This window comes from Microdochium trichocladiopsis (assembly GCF_020744255.1).
Source record: "Microdochium trichocladiopsis strain MPI-CAGE-CH-0230 chromosome Unknown B0I36scaffold_13, whole genome shotgun sequence".
NCBI classification, from domain to species: domain Eukaryota; kingdom Fungi; phylum Ascomycota; class Sordariomycetes; order Xylariales; family Microdochiaceae; genus Microdochium; species Microdochium trichocladiopsis.
The window spans coordinates 822,662-844,601 of record NW_025763556.1 but is presented as its reverse complement, the minus strand read 5'-3'; the positions used below and the strand labels follow the sequence as shown (position 1 = coordinate 844,601).

Sequence of the window (21,940 nt, the reverse complement as noted above, 5' to 3'; positions counted from 1 at the left end):
TCTGCTGAGCAGCAGTGAGCATTTGCAATACCTCATGCACTGACCCTGGTTCGCTTGTCTTCGGCGTCAATTGTTTCCGGCAAAGTTTTCTACGTCAAAGTCTCCTTCAGAAACTCGTTACTTGGAGTTCCCGTAGAAGTTACCATCAGTACTGCAGCAGGCTGGAAAAGAGTGTGCAACATACCTACAGAGCTTTAGGAATTAATTCGGTCACTGACAATTTCTTGCAATATGTCTTCTGAACGTCCATTCCATAACTATACAGCCCATGCAAACCTCGCACTCTAACACGTTTATTACGTACGCAACCATTGTTTCTTACCAAAGGGGCTCCTCCATCCCATGTAAGAAATCTTGCCTGTTTCTATACGATTATACCGGCAAAGGTTTTGTCAAGAGTAGTGTGGCTGGTTCACGTGGCTCGGATCCTGGCGGGGATTCGGTTGCTCTCTGAGTCGTTGCATGCCCCTGTACTCTGATCTCGGCCCTGCGACGCCGCTCACAGATCTGAGGGGTCGTCTTCCTTCGTGGCATAAGCCGGCTGCGACTCTCCACAATTTGCTGACAAGGCCAGCCGTTGTCGCCAAAAGCTTGAATGCCCTCGGGCGGCGTCTTTCATCTCAATTCATTCTTGTTTCTTCCAAGTTCCATATCACGGCGCACCATTGAGCACATTCTATCCCATCTTGTGCGGATGCTGCAGTCTTTTGATTAGGTAGACACATTCACACACACACACACACAAACACACAATGGACGGTGACAAGGAAGCCGTCCTCGCGGCACTCACGCAGTACTTCAAATCCCTCTCAAACACCCCTCCGCCGCTGACTGCGGCGCGCGCAATGGTCATCGGCGAGGCCACCCGGGTGATCCGCCCAGGCGGGGGCATGGCGCCGTCCTTCTACACCATGAGCCAGACGCTCGACATCCTCGAGGACCGCATCCGCGAGACGCCGGGCATCGCCGAGAAGTTTGCCGACCCGGAGCCAGAAGTCTGGGTGCACGACAACCTGGCGTTCGTGTGGACCGGGTCGGAGCAGTCGGTCGGCGGCACTGGCGCCCGGCGGGGCGTGCACGTCTTCTCGCTGCTCCGGCACCACCCGGACCTGCAGGAGCAGGAGCAACAACAAGAAGCGGGGTGGAAGATTGCCGGCGTGACGACGGTGGCGCGCCAGATCACGGAACCGTTGCCGCCGATCATCAGGGACGCCGAAGCGGAAATCGCAGTCGCGGCCGCGGAGCCTGTGCGAGGTCTGCTGGCCGCGTTCAGCCGGCAGGACTGGGATGCGTTCGCCGCCGTGCTTCATCCCGACATGGGCGCCACGCTCTGGCGGGGGTCATGGCCGCCGCTGATTGTCAGCGTGGACTCGCTGATAGAGAGGCTGAAGGCGGTCGTGGCGACGTTCCCGGCCAGTGCCGCCTTCTCGGAGGACATACATGATGTGGAAGTGCGGGTCTGCGGAGATTTGGCTGTCGTCTGGGCGCCGTTTGTGGTGGTTGTAGGCGGCTCCTGACGGAGCCGGGGCGTCAACGTCTTTCGGAACCTCAACTTGGAGGGCCAGTGGAAGATTGTTGGATTTGCGGATACGAGCAGGCCATCCCAATAAATGGTCTGTGTCCGGACGCCTCGGCTCAGTCGCTGCAATGGAAAGAAAAGAAGAGAAAAAAAAAACGAGATGATAAGATGCATCGAGACCAGGCCTTGTCAGGAGGTTCCAAGCTGCCGATGGAGGTGGATCCTGGTTAGGGTATAGCTAGGGAAGTACCATAGTATCTGATCCTGCATATGTCTACCCACAGAGGTAGAACCTGAAACGCCGCCACGTCCCAAGCCGCGATCATGAAGATGCATCTTGTCTCCCCTGCTTGCCAGGCGAACAACTTAGACTCGATACTCAACGCACTTGCGCCTGATGGCCATGCCCACGAATGAAGATTGGGTCAGCACATCGTCGCACATAATTGGAGGCAGCAGGCGTGTATATCGCAAGGCGGACTACGTGCTGAGAGCAGACTCGTACTCGTCCACCCTTTCTCAGTCCTCACCGGCTGCACGCTAATTAGTGCAAACCAGACTGCACTGCACAAGTGCAAGAATGCTTACCACATAGGCTGCCAACAACCTCATCAAATTCGTGTCCCGATTAGGCTGTGCCTCCGCGACCCCCAAGCCCCAGGGAGCTAAAACTGGCACGGTAAGCCCTGCGAAGCGGCCGCGCGCGCCGAGGAGATTGAACCGTGAATGGGGAGACGGGTTGGCGGGGGTTGGGTTACGTCATGCCAAGGTGACAGCCGCCGCCGTTGGTCAGCATGCAACGGAGCTGCTTATCTGCGTGATAGTACAGTGAGACGCAGGGCCAACGTGTCGCGGCACTAGCTTTCGAGTGATGCCACACAGGTGACGGTGACAATCGCGGGCCTAGACATGTATGGCTAGGATGAGTCCCCTCGGGCGCAGCCCAAGCCGGGTGTATCACCCTGTTGGTAACTCACACCGCAGTGGCTCTGGCATTCAGGGCCAACATGCATGCGCGTAGCTAAGCGCAGGTCGGCTGGCAGGGATAGGGCATGAAGGCCGGATTGGGACAGAGCACCGCCGCGGCCCTGTCAAGACGCGACCGTCAATTTGGGCAGCGATTGGCAGGAAAAGTGCAGTTGCAAGTGGTGATGTCGCTTCTCATACATGCGCAAGTCTAATGTTAAAGGCGAAGCTCGCATCAAGGCTAAATGGAGGAGTATACCAACGGCAATCGGAACAATAACAATATCAACCTTACCTCAGCGCGGCGCTGATGCGAGTACTCCTGCCAAGGTACCGTGGTCATGTAAAGTATGTGTAGCTTGTGCTTGGTTGGGAATCCGCCACCAATCACGACTGAACTCGGCACTTCTTGGGGGTGGCTCGGTATAGATCCCACGTCGGGCATGCCCATCGACGCGCCATCCTGCGAGGCGGCCGCCACGGCAGGGTCGGGTTGGTTGCTGGTGGAGACGAGGGGTGACGGCAGAGCAAGACAACATGCTCCGCCATTGGGTCGTTGCAGCCGTATGCCTGCATGTCAGACCCAATATGCAGACATCCAACACCACAGGATGCTAAGGCTTCGCCCCCATAGCCTGCTCCTTTATCATAGACAGATTACAGACACCGTTGGTATTATGCCGCGCTGTTGGTCTGGGAAATGAAGAAAGGCTGCAGGGTTCCGCGTTCAATAAACACTTGCTCTTGCCCGCCTGCCCGGCGCGTCTGTCTGAGTAGTAAACTTCCTGTTAGATGACAGCCACAACCACAGAATAACACAGCCGCATCTTGCCTATCTCGCAGGGACCAGAGCGCCATGAGCGTGAACGAGAAGGAGGCGAAAGCCCCCAAGGCACCCGTCGCCATCCCCGCCGGCCACCCCCGAGCAGGGCTGCCAGTGTATAAATGGAAGCTGATGCTGGTTGCTGGAGCTCTTCTTTCTGGCATCAATGGTAAGTCTTCTCCACTCTCTACATCTTCTCAGTGCAATATAGTACCCTCAAACCATTCAAGTACTTGGTCCGGCTGACAGTATATTCCCGTTGTCGAAATTTGCAGGCTACGATGTTTCCAACGTCGCCAACACGCAGGTGGCCATCTATGAGGCCTTTGGCCGGATCGAGCTGCTGCCATGGGTATCTCTGGCGTACTCGCTGGTCAATGCCGCGTGCATCCCGCTGTTCCGTCAATTCACGCACATCTTCGAGCTCAAGATGCTGTCCCTCGTTGCGATAGTGCTTGTCATGGCCTCTGCCGTGCTCACAGGCGCCGCTCCGAACATCGAAGCCATCATTGTCGGCCGCGCTCTGCTGGGCGTAGGTGGTTCCCTTTCGTACCAGGTCATCTTGACATACAATGTCATCTTTGCTTTGCCTGCCGAGCTCGGCATCGTCCAGGCCATGGTCGGCGCCTGCTTTGCCATCGGCCTGCTGACGGGGCCCTTGATCGGAGGCGCCTTTACCGAGAATCCACACGCTACCTGGCGCTGGGCTTTCTACATTGTCGTCGTCATGGGTGCGGTGGCTCTCGGCATCAACATTGCCGCTTACCCACGCTTCAAGATACCCAGTCCCAAGTCGACGTCGACGCACCTGCGCGAGATTGACTGGCTCGGCTGCGTCCTGCACATGGCCACCCTCGTCCTGTTGGGCTTTGCCTGCATTGGCGGCGGCACCACCTGGCCATGGGGCTCCAGATCTTCTATTGCCATCTATGTCGTCTTTGGACTCGTGCTCGTTGCCTATGTGGCCCAGCAGACCTTCAGCCTGGGGACCACTCCGGAGCGCCGAATCCTCCCCATCACGGCCCTTACCACCAAGCCCGTCGTCCTCCTCGTCACGATCTGCAGCATCTGCGCCGCCATGAGTTACGGCGTCACGCTCTACTACACGCCTCTCTATTTCGCCTTTACGCGCGGCGAAAGCCCCGTCTCGGCCGCCGTCCGCCTCCTGCCATTCATCGGCCCCTTCATCGTCATGATCTTCATCGCCGGTGGCCTGCTGCCCAGGATCCGCTACTACATGGTCTTTTATGTCACCGGCTCGGTCCTGCTCGTCCTCGGCAGCGGCCTGTGGCAGCTCGTCCGCCCAGACACCTCCGAGTCCCAGGTCCTCGGCTTCGAGGCACTCATCGGTCTAGGCTGCGGTCTCATCTGGTCGCTCGGCATGCCCATTGCCTCGGTCCTCCTGCCCAAGTCGATGAGCTTCGATGCCGCCATGCTGTACAACATGTCCCAGCTCGGCGCTGTCGGCGTCGCCCTGGCCATCGCCGGAGCCGTCTATCAGAACGTCGGCCGCCAGCTCGTCGGCGAAGCCTTCACCGACCACGAGTACCTCGAGCTGTTGACCGGGGTCAACTCGGGCCTGCTCGAGCGGGCTTCGGCCAACCCGGCCCTGGCTTTGGTCGTCGTCGAGGCCGTGACGGCCGTCATCGTGCGCCTCTTCTGGATCGTCTTCGCCGCCGGCCTGCTGTCCCTCGCCTGCGGCGCTCTGATGAAGTTCGAGGCCCTCGACTTTGTCCCTCGCGGCGGCGAGACGGGGAAGCCGGTGCTCGACGGAGCCGCAGCAGAGGCTGCCGTTGCTGAGGCTGGCACCAACGGTGACGCTGCCCCCGCGCGCAAGGAGTCTGGCTATGACACCGCCGACCGCTAGCTCGTCGCTGCTTTGGCGTAGCTTTAGATCCCTGCCTTGTCACTCGCACAATCATGATGAATGGAGTCGTTTGCCCAGGACCCATCAGTCTTTAGTAGGGGTGAACTTTGCTTGTTCTCCTTGGTTGTGTGGACTTGGTGAAGTCGTGCATGGAGTGTGGAATTGCTGGGCTGTTTCACCGTCACTTCGGGAGCGCGACTGCTTCACGTCCTGGACACTGCCATCGCTTTACGGGATGGCAAGCACTGTAACATGTATTTTATTGCGCTGATCAGACTTTAGCCCACCACAAAAGAATCATTGATTTAAAAGTCTAACGCAGTGGTGCAACAATATTTGTTCCGCTTCAAGTTTGGCGCCCACTGAGCAGGAGGCACCAGCTGTGGCATGCGAAGCTAGCCTCTTGACACATCCTTTGCAACACCCCGAGGACTTTCTGCGAGTTGCCCCTCAATTGGCTCTTGAATCCAAGGATCTTGCTGTAGTTCCGCCGCAGAAGCGCGCTTTTCCGGATCCCATTGGAGCATCTTCTGCATGAACTCCAAAAACCGTCTCTTGTCCTCCCCTGCAAGAAGCTCCTCTAGGCTTTCGAGCGGCGTCGGGTCTGGAACTTGAAGTCCACCAATGTAGGTACCTGATTGTGCAAAGTAGTGGTCAGTCAATACCCTTGGGGGACATTGTCGGCAGGGGCCCGGTTGGAGCTGGTTTGTTTCACCTTCATCCGAAAAGAACTTTCTCGCCAGGTGGCCGCGTGCGAGGAGGTCCTTGGGCGGCGGCCCCAAGAGCGCGATTATCTCGGCGAGATGGGCCCTCCTTCGGTAGGCGTGATGTTCCGGATCTATGCCATTGAACAGCTGGGCCCCCTCGAAGATATCCCAAATCTTTACACACATTTCTCAATTAGTAACAAGTGCTGAGCGTTGTTGATCAAGTGGGCAAATTGAGAGCATACCATGCAACCGACGTTCCATATGTCGATCTTGTAGTCCCATAGGGCTTCCAGGGTGACCTCGGGTGCTCGGTAGACGTGTGGTTGTACGCACTCGCGGTGCTCAGTGTCACCGAAGACGGCAGAGCCAAAGTCGCAGAGGACGGGAGGGCCGACCATGCCAGTGGACTTGAGGATTCGGCTGAGGTAGATGGTCCTGCCGTCGAGTTCCTTGCGGGGCGACGGTTCCCGTACTTCTGCCTCCTCGAAGTCGGTGAAGACTGAAGTGTCTGAGATGCTGAACATGATGTTGTCGGCCTTGATGTCTGTTGCAGATGGTCAGTTTTCCAAAGCCAAATGTCCTCTTGGGGTTAGTATCTTGCCCGTGTGAATGATGTTGCACTCCCGGTGCAAGTAATCCAGGGCGAGGAACAGCTCCTTCAAGACATAGCGGAGGCCGGACGGTGGAAGTCTGCGTGGGTTGGTACGCCTGATGATAGCTTCGATACTTCGCCATAGTGGAGGATGGGCGAGCACCAGGTGATCTCCGTCTGGGCCCTTGACTTGGAACGAGTCGAGCAGAGTCCGGACAGCGTCTCGACCTGGATGGTCAGACGGCCGCTGCTCTATTCGCTTGAACATGGCCATCTCGTTCTCCAAGTGGTCTCCAAGGGCTTGAGAACGTATGAAGACCTTGAGAGCGACATGGCGGCGCTGGCTATATTTTCGGTAGTAAGCCTGGTGGGTTCCATCGACCGTCAACGCAGAGGGCAGGGACCATACCTCAAGTCTCGCGCCAGCCATACGGTTGAGGTGGCTCCGTAACCGAGTTTCCCGACTACCTGATAGCGGTCAGCGAAAACCTCGCCGATGCGAACGGGATAGTAGCGTTGTGGGAGGTAGTCGGGCAGTGTCTCTTCCTCGATGCCTTGGTCGGGAGGTAGCCGTGTGAAGTTTGGATTGGCAAAAGAGCGTGGCCGCAACGCACGGCGCCCCAGCTGATTCCATACCCGTGATATGAACGACATGTTTGACGTTTCCAGATGACGGGAGGCTGGTGGTGGGCTCCTGCTGGTTTTTAGGCTGTTTGCTGGTTTGCTTTGTTGTGGTCGTGGCTGCTGGTGTTGGTGCCGCGTATGTCTCGCGCCGCCTCGTGCCGCCCCACATGCATTCTGCTCCAGCCACAAGCTGCTGTATTGAGCTCGGAAGTCTAGATATAGATATGTGGCCTCCGCGCGGCTCTCCATTATTCAGCGGACAAAATACTGAAAGAAATTTGTGTATTCGAGAGAAAATTGGAGTGTAGCCTCCTCGTGTTGAGCTAGTCAGGGAAATGTGGCCAGATGTATGTATCGCCGTGCACAATTTGTTCGAGTCTTCAGTTTCAATATCGATAGATGCAAGATGAAGCCAGTCGAGAAACAACGTCAACTCAGGCATTGATGGTGCAGAAGTACGAGTGACTGATGCAAAGACCCTTTTCTGCTTGAAGGCTGGCATTGGTCATTGAGCGGTATTTTGCTGCACAAATTATTGCTCGTAAGCTGAAGTAGCGCACGATCTCAAATATCGAGAGATGCTTTAGCGCAGGTACGGAACACACTATTGATCTCAGGACGCGGCTTGCCTATGTCGATTTGCCAACAAGCTCTGCGGAAGAGGTGTCTCTCACGCCTCGGACCTCTCAGAACTGTGGTTGGTAGCAGCCAACAGCTGGCTGCGGTCAAAGTGAAGGAGCGCAAGCCCCTTCCAGGCCACAGACACAAGATAAAATGGCACGATGGCTGGCTAATTCAAATAGCCGTTTAAAATCAGAAGCTTGAATTCTGTTTCTCTCACTTCATATTTGTCTACAGATTCGTCTATAATTTGTCATTGACCCTGCATTGGCCTGTGCATCATGAAGCCATAACCGTTGCCAGGAATGTAGGCTCTTGCATTACACCACTTCGGATCACCTTGACGACCCCGGGCAGGCTGAATTGGGTTTTGGCTCATATTAAGAGGCCAAGAGACCTTGAGGTCAAGCCTCGCCATTCGAGGCAGAGGATCAACTCTGTCAAATGAGCCCGACCTAGGCGGTCATGCTAGACTTCTCGGCAATCTCCAGCATATGCCGCAAATGAGGCTGCGCGACTGGCATTACTCTGGCAGAAGACGTGTGATGCTGCCGTGGTTATTCAGCTGGGTTCCTTTCAATGTCTTACAGCACTCTGTACATGCCGCGCATCTCGGAATGCTTGCACCTTGATGGGTTCCCTTAGCCCCTTTTGACCTCCCTCATCGAAAAACACTAATTGATACCCATGCGTGTGTACGCGTTGCTTGTTATCATGGAGCCTTGCACATTAAAAGGCGATGCTCGCTGTCGGTCTTGTGCCTGCCTATTGTGCATTAGTCGGACGGAATAAAGGTTGTGGAAGGTGGAGGCGGGCGAACCAAATCCCGTGCAGGGATTGGCTCGGCACTTAACACTCTGGCTTGGGCCGGCTGGGCATTGATGCCGCCAGACGCGGACCGTAACGGTCCATGCCAAAGCTGGCATGACTTTCCAGAAACATGGCTTCGTCAGAGTTTGATTGTCACTTTACTTCCCAGGGCCATCCTGACCGGATGTTACGGTGGAATTACTACCTCGGCACTTTGCTTTGTAATTGTTGCTGGCTATCGTCTTCTCTATGTAGCATAAAGACCGTCGAGAACGTACTCGTTGTCGTTCCCAAATTCTCAGACACCCTATAGCTACGTCAGCCATCGCCCACCAATTTGACCATGCGTGTCTCAAATATCTTTGTCCTCCTGCCTCTCTACGGCGCCGCTGTCAATGCTCAGACTCCCAACTTGAAAGCGCCACCACCATGTGTGCGGGCAACGCCGGCTCCATCAGAATGTCAGACTGAAGCCCGGTTCAACGAGTTTGCCGAAGCTTTCATTGTCACGAAGAACATCACGGAAGCGTTTACTTTCATTGTGGAGGACTACATTGTGCGTTGAGACTTGACCCCGTTTGTTCATGCATCACAATGAGCAAGTCGTGCTGACCAACACATGGCGGCAGAACCACAACCCGCTTGCCCAGAATGGCTCTGCTTCTGCCTGGAGCATTCTCTCTCCAATCTGGGCTTCACAAGACATCACAGTCCTTGGCACGAAATTCCGTGGAAACATGGGCTGGTTGAACTACCGCAGCGCCTTTGGTACTGTCGTCGATCGTTTCCGATGGGAGGGTGGCTGCATCGCGGAACATGTTAGAAGACTTCTCTCCAAAGTACCTTTCGTATGGAATCATGAATGCTAACAGTGAGAAAGTGGGATCAAAATGAGACATTTCCGACTGACTAGGTGGAGAGCGAGATCATGGCCACTCTTCCCCTTCTTGGAGGTAATTCCAATCCTACGCCTTCCACTCTCGTGTCGCAATTGAAAGGAAGTTTGACAACATTGGGGAGGGGCACAGGCACAAACGTAGATCTCGTAGCCAGGCGTCAATGCGCCGGTGCGCAGCATGCTCGGCTCGCAATGCTCAACTTGAAAAAAGAAAAAGTAGCAGGGCTGTTACAAGGGGTGCTTTCTTGTCGATTTTACATTATCTGTGCGTTGCTTAGAATAGAATCTGTTCAGAATTGGGACATTTGGCTAGGTCTGCCGTAACATGAGGACTGTCACAGAGGATAGCAGGGTAGTGCTTCATCATCAATATATCTATGCTACAATCCTCCACCTGCCCTTCACTCCAAAGGCTGTAAGGCACTTGAATATATCTCGGTCCCATTTCTTATCAGTCTGCTCCGCCAAATATTGGATGCGTAGGCGGCAGACCTTTGTCAGCAAAAGATTGAAATGCATTCAAACAACAGCGAACCCGTCCAGATTACAGCACAGTCAAATGAGCTTCTGTTTACCACTATCTGGGATAATCCTGCAACAGAGCTGCCTCCTCTTTCTCGGTAACCTAACACAAGCGTTATTGTCTCTTGTCTCAATCAGAGCAGAATCTTGGAGAGACTGCGGCACACGTGAAAATGGTCAACGAGTCTGATCGCGCCTTGGAAGACGCAGAGCAGCCCATGCGCCAGCCACTCAACAGTGGTAGAAACTGTAGCTCAGCTGCAAATAAAAGGGTCAGTACTCTTCTTCATCGGATCCGCATAAAAAGGGCAGATGACGTGTTCAAAAAGAGCCACAGATAAAGCCAGATACTTACCGCCACACCTCCACTCGGAGTTCCCCTGATAGGACATCCAATCCTGCCCCAGCCGCCGACCTTGCCATTCGACCCACACGTGTTGATGATTCTCTCATCCAGCTTGGCTACGTCTCCGCCGCCGACGTAGGCGGTGTAGAGATATTCCAAATTCGTCATCTCGAAGCAGCAAGAGTTGGCCCAGGCAAAAGTGCGTGAGCCCATGGCGACAGCAATGTCCCACTCTTCCTGTCGAGACATGAGGAGGTTGTACATGTAGAAGCAGTCCAAGATAAACGGTGACGCGTCGCTGGTCTCGCAGAACAGTTGCGCCAGGTCCTGTTTGCAGAAGGTTCCTGGTTCGCGCTTGAAGAGGTGATTTGGATCGGTGATGTTGTTGATCGAAGTGCCAAGTATGCCGAACGTGCCCGGCTCAGAGCTTGCGATGACGTCGGCGAGTTCCTCAGGACTTAGGAGCTTGTTGAAGTCTGGCAGCTCGTCTCGTGCGGATAATGTTGGCACGGCCGCAGTCAGAGGCGTGAGCGATAGCGCAGCAGTCACGTACTTGAACATGTTGTGTGGATTGGGTATTTGGAACGTTTTATCAAGAAGGTGCCGTTTGGAGTGTGCCATGCATGCTCCGGTATCAAATTGATCAACCGCTGCTGTAAGCTCTACACACATCACTTCACAAGACTCCCATCAAGCGTATATGCTTACACCCCCCCGGGCATTCGTGCAGCGCTTGTCCTCATGGAATCGCAGAAATGCACTTTCGATCCGAGCTTACCGCATGGGAAGATGTTAATCCCTGAATACCTGTGCTAACTGCTTGATTGACCATGTCCGCACCCCACAGAAGGATGCCTAGAGGCTTTTGGCTCCAACGTTTGCTCTCACCGAGCTCTCTCAGAGTTTCTCCTGCATAGAAGTGCATTTTTGGCACTTCCTATTGTACATGGATTTAGTCGAAACAGCGGACGGATTGGAACAGCTCGTAGTTCACGTAACTTATCTCCTAGTACCCATTGACAGCGCATGGGACAGCTGAAATCGACGCATTGATACAGCGTTTTATTCCGTACCCAGGTGCGGGAACCGCTCAGCTGTAGCTAGTCCAAATAATGCAGACTTGGGCAAGCACGCGTGATATGCGGAATGAATTAATATTCATATTGCTTATTAGTCGAAGTCTTTTCCAACCAATAAGAAACAGCATCAGTGGTTTAGTGGTAAAATCCATCGTTGCCATCGATGGGCCCCGTGTTCGATTCACGGCTGATGCATCGCAATCTTCTTTTTGACTTCCAATTCAGAAGCATCGAAGGCTCTGTTTGACTTTTTGAAACTGCTTTTTCTTCTGTTTTCGGTGCACTCTGCACGAAGAGCTTTGCCAAGTGGTTCGACCATACGTGAATAGTGTGACACAGTGCAACTTGCCCCTCAATCCTGGCATCTCATCTCCCACATATCTAGTCGTCGACCATGTCAAGCCAGAGCAGTGAGACAAAGCAATCTGGTGCCCGCGGCAACTGCTACTTCGAAATGCACGCACACGAAAGGGCACACTTGTTGAATGTGCGCCATGAGGGGACTTGCTCGTGCGCCGACTCCATCTGGATTCGATAGCAGTAGTCGAGCTGCACAAGGTACCGAGCTCACCTATCCCTTCTTCAAAACGTGGCAAAAGAAGCCAGGCACGTACCCCATACATTGTTTGAATGGTATGTACAAGATCGTAGATGAAGTGGTGGTAGCAGAAAAACCGAGCTTACACAGCGGTCCTTTCTCCAGCATTTAAAACACTAAATGCGCTTGATCAGCGGATTTTGAGAGGAGTTTAATCAACTACATAATAGTGGTACAAGTTGTCTGCCAAGTCACCTCACCATTTAACCAGCACCTTACCTCTTGCCCTGCCTGAAATCAGTATCTCGTACGCCTGCAGCGCATTCTCATATTCCCAAACACTGTCGACACAGACTTTTAGAGTTCCGGCCTCTGCCAGACTTGCTGTCTTCTCCATCAAAGCCCTTCCAGGATCCATCATGGCGATGAGCTTGAACTTCCGCCCCGTTCCTCCCAGCCAACAGGACAGAGGCCAGTATGTGTTGCACTGGATGAGCCAGAAGGTGCGCAGAAAGTGGCCCAACGTCCACGACTCCAGCTGGGCACTGCAAGCGACGTAATCTGCGCCGGCCTTGAGATAGTTTGCACACTGCACGTATACTGCTTGGTTCCCGTGAACGTCTAGGATGGCATCGAAAGGCTTGTCAGCGAAACGGCGGGTGAGCTCCGCAGCGAGGTCTTCATGCTTGGTGTAGTCGATGACCTGCAACCCGAGAGGTTAGCATGGGATGAGAACATCTCTCTGCACGAGCGAGAAGGGACTCGCCTCATCAGCACCAAGCCCTAGCACTAATTCTTGGTTCCTCCCAGAGCACACAGCAACTACCAGGCCTTCCCCTCCGCTCTCTGCAACGAGACTTTTCGCCAGCTGCACAGCACTCGTCCCGATACCGCCACTCGCACCGACAATCAACACGCGGTCCCCGCGCTTCACATGCGCCTCGTCGGTCAGCATGACCGCCGAACACGACGCGCACATCAGCCCGGCGCCTTCCTTGAGGGTGACGCTTTCGGGCTTGCGAATGACGTACCGCGCGGGAACGCGGATGTAGTTGGTCAGTGCGCCATCTCCAGTCGGATACGTGTATGTGATGGGCATGAAGCCAATGACCTCATCGCCCTTGCTGAAGCCTCTCGATGGTCCTTGATCGCCCCGACTTGCCGAGTCGTGTTGGTCGGGTCTCCACACGTCAACCACCGTCCCTGAAAAGTCGAGCTCTGGGGTACAGGTCCGCGCACGGGCAAACGCGGGGATGACGTTGAAGTGAAACTGCGACCCCGGGTTGAGCGCTGTGTAAGCAACCCGCACGATCAGCCATTCCTCCTGCTCCCGGTCGGCGCTGGATGCTTTATTGTTCCTCTTTTTAGAGAAGAGCAGAGCAGGTGGAGGCGGGAGTGTGGGCATGGGGACCTCCTCCAGACGAAGGATCTCGGATGGCTGCCCGGTGCTGGTGAAGCGCCATGCCTTTGCCGTCGTGGCCGACGCCATGCTGCCTAGGTCGTGGTGAAGGTGAAATGCTTTCCCTAGCAGGAGCTGTTCAAAGATGAGGTCGAGGCTTGTTGCTTGTTGTCGCTATGCGAATGACATCGAGGTTGATTAGGCGCAGTCGCGTACATGAAGAGGTTTCCTTCCCCTCGCAAGCAACCTCAGCCGTGTCTTGGCGAACTGACATCTGATGTCAGCCGCACCGGGAAAGTGAGACTTCTGCGTGCTGCCTGCACAACCTACCGGCTTCAGCCGCAGCTTTTTCACCTCCCATCTTCATGCTAGTGTAGGCAGCAATGTTGAACGACGGCCACGTGGGTTTATGGCGATGACACATTCTAAGACCAGCGACATAACACAGATGTCTCGCGCCCAACCATATTCTCCTAGTGCTCACCCGGCTGCCCTGCACGTCAGGATGACAGTTTAACGAATGCTGCAAACAGTAAGATCTGAGCTTGCATTGCAATTCAAACAGTCGATTGTCTTGATCTGTTCAATTGATTATCAACTTCCGTGCCCTATGGTGGACTCAATATATATCTATTGATTGCAACTCGACTCCCGCGTGGACGCCTCTCGCCCTGAACGGACCACTGGCCGGTCCGACAACATGATATCCCGGACCGTACTGCCTCTTGCGCAGTACCATGAGCGCAGGCGCATTAGGGACATAGAACAACTAGTCCCCAATACGGATATCGACCCCTCCAGTCCCGGGAAATCCCGAGGCAGTCGCAAAGAACGACCGCGGCTGGCTGCTCGCCACGCTCATGCACCACTCGTCCAACGCCTTCAGCAGCTTCTTCTTGCTCTCGATTACCTTCCACAGCCGGTCGACAGACCGCACAAGCATGATTGGTCCTACTGCCATTGACGATTCAGGAGGACTCCCTCGACTCTTCTCTTCGTCCCTGGTGCCGCGCGAGGCTTCCTCCTTGCGCATGTCCTTGTCGCGGTACTTGCGGTGCTTGCGGATGATGCGCAGCAGGGGGATAAAGAAGCGCTTGTACTTGAGCGCGAGCTGGTTGAAGGTCGACTTGCTCTCCCACAGGCGGCGTTCCGACTTGGCTCGGAATCCTTTGCTCGTGCTGCTGGTACTGCGGGACCTGCTGCTGCTTCCGCCACTGCGACTGCCCGTGCTATTGACACGACGGCCGCCGCCGCCATAATGCTCTGTCCTGCTGCTGGACTGGTGGTGCTCGCGCGGCGCCGCGGTCGAGTAGTGATGCTGGTGGTTCCACTTGAGCCAGACATCGGGCATCATGACCGAGCGGAAGAACAAGAAGTGCGAGGACCGCAGGTTGGCCTCCTTGCTCCTTCGCAGGCGGGGCCGGGCCTTGTACATGTCCTGTGTGTGCTCGAGGAGCAGCATCAGCTCGGCGAGCGCGGCCTTGGCGACCTCGCGCGCCGTGTCCCTGTGCAGCTCGTACAGCGCCGTCAGGTCCGTCCGGAAGGTGATGATGCCCAGCGGGATCGCGGGCACGCGCAGCACGCCGACGTCGGTGAAGACGCGGGGCGAGATCACGGCGTTGGGGATCTTGGTCGTGTTGGCGGCGCCCAGGACGAACTCTCTCGGGAGCCAGGGCGGGCGGTCGTGGGCTTCGAGGTTGAGTGCCCAGGATGGCCTCAGCGTGGTGGCGTCTGCTGAGTTTAGCGTGGTTGATGAGCCCAGGCTGCTCGTAGAGTCTGGAGCAGGTGAGTACTGGGCGGCGTCGACGAGCAGTGCAAGTGCTTGGGGATTCTCCTGCACGAGACGGGCGAAGAAGTTGACGTAGACCTGCTGCGCGTCGAGGTCATAGTCCGGGATGCCCATGTTGATGCCATGTCTCTCCAGCACGCTGTAGAGAGAGAAGCACTTGTCGTGGACCTTGGTGCACCTTCGGTTGAGCATGGCGGTGCTGATCATGTTGAACAGCTCGTCATCTCCGTAGGACTTGAGCGGCAGCTCAGAGCCCCGGTTCGCGCCGTACATGATCTTGAGGACAAACCAAACCAAGACCACCGTGATGAGTGCGAGAGCCACGGGAGGAAGGACGACCCGTAGATACCACAACGCATCGTTCTCGTCAGGTCCCTGGATGTTGTCTTGGAACCGCTCGTGTACGCCGACCCAGATCCCTATGATCATCAGAGGCACCACAAAGTACCAGAGAATCTTCTTGTCTGTGAGGAACAGAGTCGTCTTGGAAGGGCGCAGCCGCTCTCGCATCGTATACCTGGATCTGCTGCCATCGGAGCCAAGCTCGTCACGTGGAAGGCTGAGCCACGCTTGTGCAAGCGCTTGCCAGTGCGCGGTCTGGCTGTCGTGCCGCCGTAACGAGCCCCGCCAGATGCAGCCCAGGAACTCCTGCCATGGGATCGTCTCATCCCCGTAGATGAGGAGCGAGTCCCTGGCCAGAATGAACTCGGGCAGAGTCCATGATCTCGACAACCACGTGTTGTCGAGGACGCGCTTGAGGTCATCGGGCTCGACGACCCAGTTTCGCAGCAGGAATCGTAGTAGCTTGCCCTCACCCCTTGACGCAGACTTTTGGAAGAACCGTGCGCCGAATGTCCAAGGGAAATTTCTAATCCGACCTATCATCCGTCAGCCAAAACGAAAACCTGCAAGCCTCAGCAGTCGAGGATTGTAATCGACTTACTCAAGCACAGCTTTCTGTCAAACACTGGCTTGTAAGCCTTCCACTTCGGCCCATCCTGCCCATGCTCGACAGCAATCGGCATGCGCTCGGACGAGTTGCCAACGGCGCGCAGGTACTGCATCGCACGGTCCGTACCCTCGTCGCCACGTCCAAGCCACACATAGACGCACTGGGCCGTGCTGTAGATGTCGCCCATGTACCGGACCTGGTGGCCCAACTCAATGTGGTCGTCCTGGTTGATACACACGGCGTCGATCCAGATACAGATAGGGCCACGAGCGTTCTTGCGAATATGCCACAGCGCTTGGTAGCCGTTCTCTGTAATGGGGATCTGGCCGGCGTCATCGTCTGCTGAGCCGGGCCGTCGGATGCGTATCGTTTGCAGGTCGAGGTGGTTATGCTCGCCCCAGACATATGACAGGGCAATGTAAGGCGGAGATCGGTCGAGGTCTGTCAAGACGAGGTCTCCGTAGAGGTGTGCATAGCCATCCGGCACGTCACGACTGCTGGTTGTGGGCAGGCCTTCTAAGTACAGCAGCCGGATCTGGCGATGGGCGCGGGATATGGCCGGGCCTGGATAAGGATATCTGACGGCGGGAAGGGTGGGATAAGCTGGGTGTTTGTTGAAGGTTGTGTCGCGCTCCAGGCTAGTAATGTCGATTCCCGACTCCTGAGACATGGCGCCGGTAGAAGTCGCCAAACACTATACCGCAATCATAGTCGTCTGCGTTCAATGGTAAAGGGTCCAGTGGAGCGAAAGTGGAGTGAAGGTGGAAAGAGATGGGCCAAGCGCTCGGGCTCACAAAAGTAAAACGCTGGCTGACTGGCAGTCATTACATCTCGATGTCTCGCGTCCAGGTGGCTGTAGGGGCCGTGTTTGGGTTACGGTGCTGCTCCAAGGTGCCACGCAGGGGCAAACCCCCTGCAACGATGACGTCCTAGCGATACTGCTTTTCGGAGACTTACCATGCACTCCTACGTGAGCTCCGACGCAAGCGATCGAGCCAGCCGCAATCTATTGCAGCGATAACTCTCCAAATATCCCTTGAGGATCGGACGCACAAAGCAGGGCTCTGTGAGGCCTGTTCCTGGCCAGGCCTTGCTCGAACAGCCTAACCAGCGAAAGTCGAAACCCCTGTCTAATGCGTGACAGCTTGTGCGGCGCAGATACGTTGTAGCCTCTACGCTTGAGTGACGCACTTGCTGACCACCAAGCCTCTCTATTCGCTGTGGGCGGGCATGACAGCGACAGGGGTCCGTACCTTTTCCAGCGGGGAATGTGACATCACACCTTATTTTTGGTAGCCATGCTATCATGACTACCTCTCGCTGACCAAGCTCGTGGCAAATGATAGATTGCGGTCAGACATAGACAAGCAGCTGCGGACCTATGGGCATAGGGACCAGATGCGGGCTTTCCCAAGTCGTCGGTAGCCCGATCCGAGTGTGGGCCAGCCAGAGTTGTCTTAGGTGCTCGCCGCTCGTATTTCTGGTTTTAGTCCACAGCTATCGGCGAGGACTTTGGCCAAGTCTGAAGATTTTACAAGACATGTTGACAGTCCGGTCAGTGTCGCTATGCAGTAGCATCTCGTGATCGCTGTGCAGTATCCTGGGCCACTGGTAGCTGTCGGATTTGAGGCGTTCTGTAGACGAGCTGCTCAAGAAGCATAAATCTGCATTCTTGTGTCGAAGTAGCAGATTCGGGCGCACAAGAATTCGAAATTTCGCGCTCGCCGATTCTCCTGATCGACCACACTCCCTGGAGCACGCAGGGCCAGCACCCAGCAGCCTAACGGCTGAAACTGATAGAGGCTGGCAGGCCAATGGCACCAGAAGTTCGGACCTCCGTATCGAGTGAAAGGCTGCTTTGGCGCGGCGCGTTAGTTTCATAAACTAGCCTTTCCTTGATGTCAATGGGCCAGACTATGTTTTCTGCCCGGGGATCGACACAGAGCTCCAGACCCGAGCGATGCGCAAACCTTTATCGCCAGACATCCTTTTCTCGCAGTGGCCACAAAGCCCCATTCCTGTCGAAACTGCGCGGTTATCCTACACTGCACGAGTGCGTAGTATGCAAAGCTAAATAAGGCTTTGCGAGACTGTGTCCATGGCATCCATCCATCGTGGTCGGCTTTGATGAGTTTTTGATTCAACATGTATGCGTGTGGCTGAGGCCTCCGTTGGTGCCAAGCTCCCCCCACAGTAGTGTTCCCCTAGGATTTTGACTGTCAGCCCCGAGTCAGCTTCCGGAACTGCATCTTTGGGCTTGGCCATCTTCAAACCCCTATATACCCTTGCATGCGCCTCTCACAGCCACCGCCAGAAGCCTCAGTTCCGCCATTCACCTGTGTAGTCCCCGTGAGGATGCGGGACCACGATACTGGCTGCCTGCGGGGACATGTAGTCTGGCCCCATCTGAGACTTTGATAACACAGCACTTAATAAGAGTCAGCGCATCCCAAGAGCTACCTACTCCAGAGACCTTGCTGCCGTAGACATCTACGATCGACGGCCAGGCTTGCCCTCAAAATCCCCCAAACCCCCAGGAAGAACGACATCCGAAGGCATGCTCAAGACGCGCAGCCGCGTGGGCGCGCTCGAAGCCACCGTCGTCCTGCAGGACCCGAGCCGCGTCCATTACGGATCCGCCGAGCCGGTCCGCGGCCACGTGCGGCTCTCGTACATCCCCAACACCCAGCAGCAGCAGCAGCAGCCTGCTGCAGACCGCGAGCTCTTTGGGCCTTGCAAGGTGCACGTCGCGCTTCAGGGCTGTCTCAAGGTCGACGTGAAGCCTCGCATCGGCTCGGCGGACCTGTACCCGGAGCACGAGCGCGTCCCGCTCTTCGCCGCCGCCGAGGCCTGCATCTTTGACGGCGCGTTGCGGCTCACACGCGACCATGCCGGCCTCGAACTTCCCTTTGAGCTGCGGCTCCCTGCAGCCATTGGCGAGGAGGAGGCGGGCCAGTTTGCGCGCAAGTTCGCCTATCACGTCCAACGCCAGCGAGGCGAGCAAGTTCGATCTCGATCCGCGCCAGCCACTGCCGCCCTCGATGACGCTGTTCGGGCCCAAGCAGGCGGGCGGCGGAAGCAACACCACCGGCAGCACCAACGGCAACGACACGGTCGAGGCTGGCAGCGAGGTGATACAGGTCGCCGTGCGGTACCAGGTGTCGTGCCGGCTCGAGATGCCCGGGATCGAGGTGGTCCTGAGGGACGACTACGCCGACGCGCCCACGGTCGTGGTCAACGGCCGCCCGGCCCCGGAATGCCGCGGCGCCGAGGTCCTTTACGAGCGACCAGCGGCCAGCCAGCCTGTGCTCGGGCAGCCCGTGCAGAGCGGGGGCGCGTACGTGGTCGTCAAGGACCGCGATCTCGCCTCGCCGCATGATGTGGCAGCAGCCAGTGGCCGCCGCAAGGCAGGGTTCCGCGCAAAGACGTCGGCCGTGCTGCTCAACTCGCTGGGGCCGAGACCCGTCTGTGTGCTCGGCTGGCAGGTCAGGTGCCCGGCGGACATCCATCGCGGGCAGTCCCTCGTCCTGCAGATCCGGGTCCAGCCGTCCGAGAGCCGGTCCACCACGCCCGTGCTGCCGGCCGTCGAGCTGGTCCGGGTGGAGGCCAAGGTGCAGGCATTCCTTGACGCGCGTATGCATCTGCATCCTCTCATGCGTGAGTCAGAGGTCCAGACGATATCTTGCACAAGGCACTCTGTGGCCAAGGAGACCTTCATCCCGTCAAGTGCTGGTGGAGTTGGCCCAGACTCATCCTCTGCCGAAGGAAGCTCGCATAGCCGCAGCAGCGGAAGCAGGAGTACAGGCAGCACGGCTTCAGCCGTCGGCTCTGTGGATGCTGCTGCATTCACGGAGAACAACGGCTGGACGCAGATTGTCGAGCTTTCCACGATCACGAGAGACCTGGCCAGCACCATGAAGACACCGTGCATCAGCCAGCACTACATGCTCCGAACAAAGTGGTACATCCGCGTCGGCGGACTAGGCCGCGAGCAACTCATAGAAAAGGCATTTCGCGTCACAGTACATCCGCCGCTGTCCCCCAATGCAGCAGCTACTCCCATCCAGCCATTGATTGGCAGGCTGATTCCGAGGATGACTGGCGATTCCTGGATGGGTGAGGAGAGGGAAGCCCTGCCGGAGTACAGCCCATGACCCAAATATGGGAACCCGACCTTACTGCACGCAGAATGTCTGACTACACAGTCAGAAGCAGTCACTGGACGCTGCAGCAGCGTAGCCGGAAGTAGCTCCTCGCATCTAGTTCTTTGAATCGTCCACCGTGCAAACGCGACCATGTTGGAGATCAAGGAGCTTCATAGCAACTCATTGCACTAGTTATAACGTAATCCACAAGTGACTGAGACATACAAGTGAATGAGACACTTTCAGGGTACTCGTACGATAATGTATAAGAGAATTCAACCACAACGCCTTAAATCAATTGAAACTATTCAGAATCCTCTTCTTCAGAGGCAGATACAACTTTCTGACACGTACGAGCATTATGCCCGGGCTCGCCGCAGACGCCACATCGTCGCGCGCGCGTTTCGGGCCTCCTCGTACGACCACTATTCTGACTCGTTTCCGCTATTAACTGCTGCGTCGCATCGATTTGAGCCTTCAAATCCTTTGCCTGATCAATCGTGAGGGACCCTCCTTTCTGTAGCTGCTTTCTTTTCGTACGACGACGGCGGCTGAGGCGGTCGTTTGCATCTCGAAGTTCGGCGAGCTCTTGGCGCATAAGGTCCTGCTCGTGTACCATCATTATGACTCCTTTTCTTAGCTGCCGTACGCTCTCAACAATGGACGACGGTGAGCTATTCTGGTGTCGTACGATGCGATTTTCAATATACTTCGTCTGCGATTCGGTCTCAATTGGGTTGTTCGGCGTCTTTGAAACCCATGGGGGTGGTAGTCCAGCAGAGGAACCTGGCGGTGTCGGCGTATGAAACTTCACATCTAGCTGTGAAATTACATAATTCGGGTCGTACGGTACTAGGCCTGTCGCTCTGAAGCCTGCCTGGATGTTTGATTTGGTCATTACAGCGTCGTACGCCTTATAAAAGGCTGGGAGGAAGTCCTCCTTTGAAACGTGGGTTACGTGCGCCCGCATTAGACCTTCGATTTCTTTACCGTACGCCCGTTTCAGAGGTCCAAAACACCCAACATCGAGAGGCTGGAGCTTATGCGACGAATGAGCAGGTATATAGAGGGTAACAATATTCTGTTCTTTGCAGTAGAGCTCGAAATCGACGGAATGGTGGCTCTCGTGGCCGTCGAGGATGAGGAGGCGGTAGGTACCCTTCGTACGACTCTTTGTATGGAAATCGAAGTGTTTTACCTATTCTAGGCCTCTCTCGTTCGTCGTCCAACCGTTTTCTGAAAGCGCGATTACCCAGTCGGGCGGTAGGGGGCTATTCGCGGTCCAGGAGTCGAGATGGACCTTCCCGGCGAAGATGATATATGGCGGGATTGAATAGCCGTACGACGCGATACCCTGGATTACTGTAACCCATTCCTGATTCCCTTGTTGTACGGCTCTTGGCCTCCCGCGTCGATCGGAGGTCGTAACGACAGTTTCGGCGGAGATTTTGCCCATCGCGAAGCCCGTTTCGTCGAAGTTATAGATATCGTCATCGTGGATCCCGTATTTCGCGATTATGTTTCGTACGAGCTCAAACCACGCGCGATACGCGTCCGGATCCTCGCAAAGGACCCTCTGGTAATCGATTCTTCGATTAAAACGCGTACGGAGCTCAGGTCGTCGTCGTACGAAGGTTGAGGCCCAGTTCGTTCCAAAGCGTGGCGCGTCGCGTACGCGGAGGAGTCGATCCGCCATTTCTCGAACACCACTTAACCGCGGTGGAAACGAACGCGAATCTA

At 55.9% G+C, this 21,940-nt stretch overlaps 9 protein-coding genes and 1 non-coding gene across 10 annotated transcripts; 6 read left to right on the top strand and 4 right to left on the bottom strand.

Annotated features, from left to right (window-relative positions):
• The first annotated feature begins 670 nt into the window (after nucleotides 1–670).
• On the top strand, nucleotides 671–1,898 carry B0I36DRAFT_389285 (uncharacterized protein). Its single transcript, XM_046161311.1, has one exon. The coding sequence runs from the start codon at nucleotides 753–755 to the stop codon at nucleotides 1,515–1,517; it is 765 nt and encodes a 254-aa protein (XP_046005338.1). The 5' UTR covers nucleotides 671–752; the 3' UTR covers nucleotides 1,518–1,898.
• A 1,443-nt stretch (nucleotides 1,899–3,341) lies between these two features.
• B0I36DRAFT_255477 (major facilitator superfamily domain-containing protein) lies at nucleotides 3,342–5,175 on the top strand (the record flags this gene model as incomplete). The annotated part of the gene is made up of 2 exons (XM_046150881.1): nucleotides 3,342–3,477; nucleotides 3,584–5,175. The coding sequence occupies 2 exons, from the start codon at nucleotides 3,342–3,344 to the stop codon at nucleotides 5,173–5,175; spliced, it is 1,728 nt and encodes a 575-aa protein (XP_046005337.1).
• A 395-nt stretch (nucleotides 5,176–5,570) lies between these two features.
• On the bottom strand, nucleotides 5,571–7,131 carry B0I36DRAFT_378110 (kinase domain protein; the record flags this gene model as incomplete). Its single annotated transcript, XM_046160631.1, has 5 exons — nucleotides 5,571–5,809; nucleotides 5,891–6,056; nucleotides 6,128–6,429; nucleotides 6,487–6,821; nucleotides 6,887–7,131. The coding sequence occupies 5 exons, from the start codon at nucleotides 7,129–7,131 to the stop codon at nucleotides 5,571–5,573; spliced, it is 1,287 nt and encodes a 428-aa protein (XP_046005336.1).
• A 1,744-nt stretch (nucleotides 7,132–8,875) lies between these two features.
• On the top strand, nucleotides 8,876–9,445 carry B0I36DRAFT_369331 (uncharacterized protein; the record flags this gene model as incomplete). Its single annotated transcript, XM_046159760.1, has 3 exons — nucleotides 8,876–9,088; nucleotides 9,162–9,350; nucleotides 9,413–9,445. 3 exons carry the CDS (start codon nucleotides 8,876–8,878, stop codon nucleotides 9,443–9,445), a joined length of 435 nt encoding a protein of 144 aa, XP_046005335.1.
• Nucleotides 9,446–10,183: 738 nt separating this feature from the next.
• On the bottom strand, nucleotides 10,184–10,859 carry B0I36DRAFT_355592 (uncharacterized protein; the record flags this gene model as incomplete). The annotated part of the gene is made up of 2 exons (XM_046157455.1): nucleotides 10,184–10,210; nucleotides 10,308–10,859. The coding sequence occupies 2 exons, from the start codon at nucleotides 10,857–10,859 to the stop codon at nucleotides 10,184–10,186; spliced, it is 579 nt and encodes a 192-aa protein (XP_046005334.1).
• A 642-nt stretch (nucleotides 10,860–11,501) lies between these two features.
• On the top strand, nucleotides 11,502–11,572 carry B0I36DRAFT_t203. The gene has a single exon. It is a non-coding gene; the product is annotated as a tRNA-Gly (tRNA).
• Nucleotides 11,573–12,035: 463 nt separating this feature from the next.
• Nucleotides 12,036–13,586, bottom strand: B0I36DRAFT_425795 (zinc alcohol dehydrogenase). The gene is made up of 2 exons (XM_046162358.1): nucleotides 12,682–13,586; nucleotides 12,036–12,618 (listed from the first exon to the last, which is right to left on the bottom strand). The coding sequence occupies exons 1-2, from the start codon at nucleotides 13,402–13,404 to the stop codon at nucleotides 12,172–12,174; spliced, it is 1,170 nt and encodes a 389-aa protein (XP_046005333.1). The 5' UTR covers nucleotides 13,405–13,586; the 3' UTR covers nucleotides 12,036–12,171.
• A 497-nt stretch (nucleotides 13,587–14,083) lies between these two features.
• On the bottom strand, nucleotides 14,084–16,725 carry B0I36DRAFT_389282 (heterokaryon incompatibility protein-domain-containing protein; the record flags this gene model as incomplete). The annotated part of the gene is made up of 2 exons (XM_046161310.1): nucleotides 14,084–15,981; nucleotides 16,047–16,725. The coding sequence occupies 2 exons, from the start codon at nucleotides 16,723–16,725 to the stop codon at nucleotides 14,084–14,086; spliced, it is 2,577 nt and encodes an 858-aa protein (XP_046005332.1).
• A 1,887-nt stretch (nucleotides 16,726–18,612) lies between these two features.
• On the top strand, nucleotides 18,613–19,434 carry B0I36DRAFT_355590 (uncharacterized protein; the record flags this gene model as incomplete). The annotated part of the gene is made up of 1 exon (XM_046157454.1): nucleotides 18,613–19,434. One exon carries the CDS (start codon nucleotides 18,613–18,615, stop codon nucleotides 19,432–19,434), a length of 822 nt encoding a protein of 273 aa, XP_046005331.1.
• Nucleotides 19,435–19,475: 41 nt separating this feature from the next.
• B0I36DRAFT_338631 (uncharacterized protein) lies at nucleotides 19,476–20,573 on the top strand. Its single transcript, XM_046155788.1, has one exon. It carries the CDS (start codon nucleotides 19,691–19,693, stop codon nucleotides 20,207–20,209), a length of 519 nt encoding a protein of 172 aa, XP_046005330.1. The 5' UTR covers nucleotides 19,476–19,690; the 3' UTR covers nucleotides 20,210–20,573.
• The last annotated feature ends 1,367 nt before the right edge of the window (nucleotides 20,574–21,940 follow it).

Excerpts from the sequence above, each read along its gene's own strand:
- B0I36DRAFT_389285 (XM_046161311.1), top strand. The coding sequence starts at position 753 with ATGGACGGTGACAAGGAAGCCGTCCTCGCGGCACTCACGCAGTACTTC.
- B0I36DRAFT_425795 (XM_046162358.1), bottom strand. The coding sequence starts at position 13,404 with ATGGCGTCGGCCACGACGGCAAAGGCATGGCGCTTCACCAGCACCGGG. Across the intron at positions 12,619-12,681 it reads TAGGGCTTGGTGCTGATGAG|GTCATCGACTACACCAAGCA; the intron begins GCGAGTCCCTTC and ends CTCGGGTTGCAG.
- B0I36DRAFT_338631 (XM_046155788.1), top strand. The coding sequence starts at position 19,691 with ATGCATCTGCATCCTCTCATGCGTGAGTCAGAGGTCCAGACGATATCT.